The 6041-nt window shown below is 35.6% G+C and overlaps 1 protein-coding gene across 1 annotated transcript; it reads left to right on the top strand.

Moving 5' to 3' along the window:
• The first annotated feature begins 505 nt into the window (after window positions 1–505).
• LOC110409723 (terpene synthase 10-like) lies at window positions 506–3791 on the top strand. The gene is made up of 7 exons (XM_021419168.2): window positions 506–880; window positions 994–1258; window positions 1554–1929; window positions 2311–2529; window positions 2605–2743; window positions 2859–3104; window positions 3270–3791. The coding sequence occupies exons 1-7, from the start codon at window positions 656–658 to the stop codon at window positions 3585–3587; spliced, it is 1788 nt and encodes a 595-aa protein (XP_021274843.1). The 5' UTR covers window positions 506–655; the 3' UTR covers window positions 3588–3791.
• Window positions 3792–6041: the final 2250 nt, after the last annotated feature.

Here is a 6041-nt window from a genome sequence, read left to right as displayed (position 1 = left end):
TTCAAAATTAAATTTCAGGACAAACACATTCAAGACCACGTGACACAAGATAGTTGTAAGTCTTTTCAAAATTAAATTTGAGAACAACCACATTTAAGACAATTGTAAGTCTTTTCAAAATTAAATTTCAAGACAAACACATTCAAGACAGTTTGTAAGTCTTTTCAAAATTAAATTTCAGGACAAACACATTCAAGACCCCGTGACACAAGACAGTTGTAAGTCTTTTCAAAATTAAATTTGAGAACAACCACATTTAAGAAAATTGTAAGTCTTTTCAAAATTAAATTTCAGGATAAACACATTCAAGATCCCGTGACACAAGACAGTTGTAAGTCTTTTCAAAATTAAATTTGAGGACAAACACATTCAAGACAGTTATAAGTCTTTTCAAAATTAAATTTGATGACAAACACATTCAAGACAGTTATAAATCTTTTCAAAATTAAATATGTAGAGTTTTTCATTTCACCAAACGCATGACAAACAGGTTCTTTCTTGAACAATTATTAAAGGTGCAAAAAAAGAGAAAAAGATAGCTTACATTATATATATATATATATATATATATATATATATATATATATAGTTGCATGTATAGTTTTTTACACCAAGCTAAATCTATCTTTTGTAGTAGTAAATTGGAGCTTTCGCCATGTCTCTTCATTTCCTCACTTCAGTCCCTGCCAGCTGTTTCAACAGAACGCATAGCAAAGACATCTCAAATAGATCAAACGCCAACAAGTTCATTGTCCCCCAAGCTAGAAAACTCGTTGCTACCGCCAAAGTTTTTGATGAAAAAATTGCAAGAAGAACTGCCAATTACCATCCTCCTATTTGGAAGGACGATTATATTCAGTCCCTCCAAAGCGATTTTGTGGTATAAATATATATATGTAATTTTAAGTTGTTAAAATACCCAAAAAATTTTAAGCATAAAGATTACATTTTATGCAATAATTTATCAAGCTGGCAGAATTGCTTTCTATATAGGGGGAATCATGTGATGAACGAGCAATGGAACTGGTTGGAGAAGTGAGAACGATGCTTGACAAAGTGCCAGATCCCTTAGAGAAACTTGAGCTGGTCGATACCTTGCAGAGGCTCGGATTATCTTATCACTATGAGAATGACATAAAGAGAATTTTGGAGAGTGTAAAGGCTGAAGAGAGCAATATTGTGTGGAAGAAAGGCAATTTATATGCTACAGCGCTTGAATTTAGGCTCCAAAGGCAGCACGGGTATAAAGTAACTCCAGGTAATTAAAAAGCCTAGTAATTCTAGAATAAGATTCTGTAAAGATCGTCATAATCAGAGGCGGAGGGAGGGGGGCCAGTAGGGGCCTCCGCCCCCCCTCTCTTTCCCACAATTTCCAAACGTTTATAATATTTTCCTTGTTTTTGTTTTAAATATTTATAATTTTATCTTTATTTTTTAACAAATTTTATAATTTTGTCTCCTAAATATTAAATTTTTTGTTTTTGCTCTCAAATTTAAAATCCTAACTCCGTCACTGGTTATAATAATTAGAATGAGAATATTGTTACGTGTAGATGTTTTCTCTAGTTTCATGGATGAGATGGGGAACTTCAAGGCAGGTCTTTGTGAGGATTGCAAAGGGCTGCTAAACTTGTATGAAGCTTCATACCATTTGGGAGAGGGTGAAAGCATCTTGGAGAATGCAAGAGATTTTGCAGCTGAACATCTTAAGCAATGTCTGAAGCAAAACAAAGATGAATATCTATTTATGCTAGTGGAGCATGCTTTGGAACTTCCGCTACATTGGAGGATTGAAAGGCTGGAAGCAAGGTGGTTCATAGATGCGTATGAGAGACGAGAGGACAAAATTCCTATTCTTTCGGAGCTTGCTAAATTGGACTTCAATATGGTGCAAGCTGTGCACCAGGATGATCTAAGATATGCTTCGAAGTAAGTGGATGAATCTAAATCTGAAAGCGTTATGGATAGAGACTCTGCCTTACTTCGATTAGTAGCCATAAAGAGTTTTCTTTTTTGTTTTTCTATTTTTTTCCCAACCAAAAGAGAATATTATTGCACAAAATATCTAAGTAAATATAAAATATCCCAAACTATGCACAGCAGATATACAAAATGAATTACCACCTGGCCAGAGGCCACCAAAACTTCTTCCTTCTATCAACTGCGAACTTTGCAAAGAAAATTGCCAATCTGAAGAAAAGTTGGTGAGATTGTAGCTTTCTTTGGCTTATATAGTTGCTATGAAACTCTCTCTTTGTGCTTGAATTAAAATCGTAACTTCAAAACTTTGCTCCATGACACGAACTGCAGGTGGTGGAGTGATTTAGGTCTCGGGGAAAAGCTAACCTTTGCCAGAGACAGGTTGATGGGGAACTTTTTATGGACTGTTGGAGTAGCATCTGATCCTCAATTTGGTCATGCTAGAAGAACTCTGACAAAGATTAATGCACTAATAACAATTATAGATGATCTTTATGATGTTTACGGTACTTTGGATGAGTTAGAGCTCTTCACTGAAGCTGTAGAGAGGTTGGTAATTCTGACTATTACTTATGTTCTGTTTGACGTTTTGAGTAAGCGGTAGTATACTATACGTAATTTCAGATGGGATGTCAATGCGATGGAGCTGCTCCCAGAATATATGAAGATATGTTTCCTTGCTCTTTACAACTCCATAAACGAAATGGCTTTCGACACTATTAAGGAACAAGGATTTGATTCCATTCCGTTCTTGAGGAAAATGGTACTAAAACCCCTTTTCTAAATCTAACTTAGTTTTGTTTCATGATTTGTTTTTCTGCATTCCTTACCTTTTAGATTATAATTATATATATTATTGTTTCATCATGCATATTCAGTGGGCAGACCTATGTAAAGCTTACCTAGTGGAGGCAAAGTGGTATCATGGTGGATACACACCGACCTTAAAAGAGTACATTGACAATGCATGGATTTCGGGTTCCGCTCCCGTAATGCTATCACATGCTTATATCTCAACAAATTCAATACGAAAAGAGTGCTTGGAATGCTTGAAGGAATATTCCCATATTGTCTATTCTACGTCTATGATTTTACGACTTGCGAATGATCTTGCAACATCATCGGTATGCAATACATATATGTGGGTGTTTATATATATATATATATGTATATAGTCATTATGTAAAACCTAATGTTTCTAAATCATATTTGATGATATATGACTCAAAATGTGATTCAAATATATTGATCTAATGCTTTTGCTTTGGATTTGTTTGATTATTAATTAGGACGAGTTGCAAAGAGGTGATGTTATGAAATCAATCCAATGTTACATGCATGAAACTAGCTTTTCTGAAGAAGAAGCCCGTCACTACGTAAAGAACTTGATTGATGCAACATGGAAAAGCATGAATGAAAATCGAATTGCTCAATCCGCTTTTTCACAGACATTTATTCAAATGGCACTGAACGTGGCAAGGATGGCTCAGTGCATGTACCAACACGGTGATGGCCATGGGATTGAAGTTAATGAAACTAACAATCGTGTATTATCATTACTTGTTTTACCTATTCCTTTACAATTAGGTCTAAACACCAATATTTGAAAGGTGATATAGGAATTGTTTTCATTTTTTAAAATAAAATCTCTATTTCTTTAGGTTTGAATTATAATATACTGTTGGTTTATTAGTGTTGGAAATGAACATTCCATCCTAAAATTATACATATTGCTAGACATATAAGTTTTACTATTAATTAACTATTAATATTTTTATTTATTTAATGACATGGCATGAAAATTATTCTTATTTTACTCTTCTTGCATCTTTTTTTAAAGAAGCAATGAATTATGATTATATACCTTAACAAAAAAGGGGGGTAAGTATATCCCAGTAAAAAAATTCATGTGCAACCAACAAAAAAAGGTTGCAGCGGATCATCGTGATTCAACATCATTATATACAAACTCTATACAAACCATAACCTTGAAATCCTATCACCTAAGAAGTGGCAATAAACCACAAAGACTATAAAAACAAAAAGCAGTAGGCATAAGGGGGATAAATTGTAAAAAGGAGAATAAAAATTAACAATCAGCATTGAAGGGGAGAAAAGGAACCAGAAAACCAAAAGCAAAACGGGTTTAGGCTTCTCTGTGGTTGACCCGCAAAAGATCATAGGTTTTGAGAACCCCTTCCTTTGTAAGTGAATTAGCTTCTTGATTGGCTGAACGGGTAATATGCTTAATGTTCCACCTATTGATTTTGTCGAGGACAGCACAGGTCTGCAACCTCCAAGGAACCTTCTGTGGGCTGGAAATTCATGTAACGACATTACAGTTATCACATTTGAGAAGGGAGTGAGAAATCCATTTGGACACTACAACGATGGTCGCAGCTTCTTTGACAGCAAACAACTCAAACCTTGTTAGAGTCAGAGACTCCAATAAACTTAGAGAAGAGAATGAGAATGTCTCCACATTCATTTCTTAGAATCCCCATTTGCTTGAATCTCCTGGGTAGCCTCTGGATGCCCTGTTAGTATTGAGCTTCAAGGTCCCTTGAGCTGGCCTGAGCCACATTTCTTTCTTTTTAGGTGCTAGAGATTTTTGGGGGATAAGTCCTTCGTTTGGCTGCCTAGCAAGATCACCAATTTTGACACTAATCTCTGGCCGCATTGCCTTTATCCAGAAAGCTACTCTGATTTTTGTGAGTTCCAGAATTTGTGCACTATCCCATGGTTTGCAGTTAAAGACAACCTCATTTCTTCCCATCCAGATGGTCTATATAATGGCGTGCCATGCCACTTTCAAAACCAAGCCATTATTGAGTGTATCAGCCACATCCAACTAAGATAGGAAACAGACTAAGGGGTCATTATGCATTACCCAACGATAGCTCCACATAGCACTTCATTGTTTCCACAAAATCCAAGTCTTAACACAGCTAAAAAATAGGTGATGTACAGTTTCCGTTTCCTGTCTACAGAGGAGGCATGTAGTCGCATTATCACTAATAATATCTTTGCTCACAAGAGTATGTTTCACGGCCAATCTGCCATGAAGCATCTGCCAACATAAAGCTTCTACATTCAGTAGGGCAAGGTCGGTCCATACAAGTTTCTAATGATGACTATCAGGAGAGTAAAGAGGAAACACACTTTAAGCAGAAGGATTTGGGTGTATAGTCACCTTCGGGACCCCTTTTCCAAATAAGCTTAAAATGGAAGTCACTGTGAAGGAATTGATTGTTGAGAAGATTATTAAAGCTCTCCCACTGCTGAGACTCCCTATCGAACACATTTCTTCAAAGTTGGATCTTTCAGGACAAGTGACTCTTGTCCCATTATGTGTTTTTTTACTCTCTTTTTTTCTCTTCAGCTCACTGTTAGAATTCTTTTTCTCTTCCTTTCTTTTCATTTCACAGTTTCCCGCTCTCTTTTCCTCCAATTATTTCTTCTATAAACCCACGCTTTTTTCTTCCTTCATTCCTCAAATTCCTTCCTCTCCCTTTATCACTCTTTCCAAACAAAACAAAAAGACATCAAAAGTGATCAATCAAGACAAACTGCCATTTACAGCAGATAAGCCCACTCAAGTTACTGAGATTTTCGAGAAAGCAAAAGAAACTCTTTCCATGGCACTGACAAATTTTTCTCATGATGTTGAATAACAGTGAATAGCTAATAAATAGTGGGTGTTCCATCCACATTAATAAACTAGAACTTGTGTTTGCTTATCTCGACAAGAGCTACAAATCTGTAGTCAAAATAGGTAATAGAGTTGTCACAACCCAATCTAGAGCCATGACGGACGCATAGGCTCAATAGTTATAGTGCATTAAGCCCAAGCAAGCCTTTCTATGAAAACCTATTCATTAGTCCATCTCTCATCCATCTTTCTGTAAGATCCATAATTCGTAATTTTCAATTATAATTTCTTTGGGAATAAGTCATGACAACCAAGCATATACTATCCTCAAAATAATGTTATCACTTGCCAACCTATAACGACATTATTAATCAAACTAAACAAACATGTTTACAACAAATCTCACAAT

Source organism: Theobroma umbraticum, unplaced genomic scaffold, assembly GCF_002168275.2.
Source record: "Theobroma umbraticum cultivar Fairchild unplaced genomic scaffold, ASM216827v3 scaffold_44.0, whole genome shotgun sequence".
NCBI classification, from domain to species: Eukaryota; Viridiplantae; Streptophyta; class Magnoliopsida; order Malvales; family Malvaceae; genus Theobroma; species Theobroma umbraticum.
Note: the sequence above shows the minus strand (reverse complement) of the source record. Positions and strands in the feature narration are given on the sequence as shown.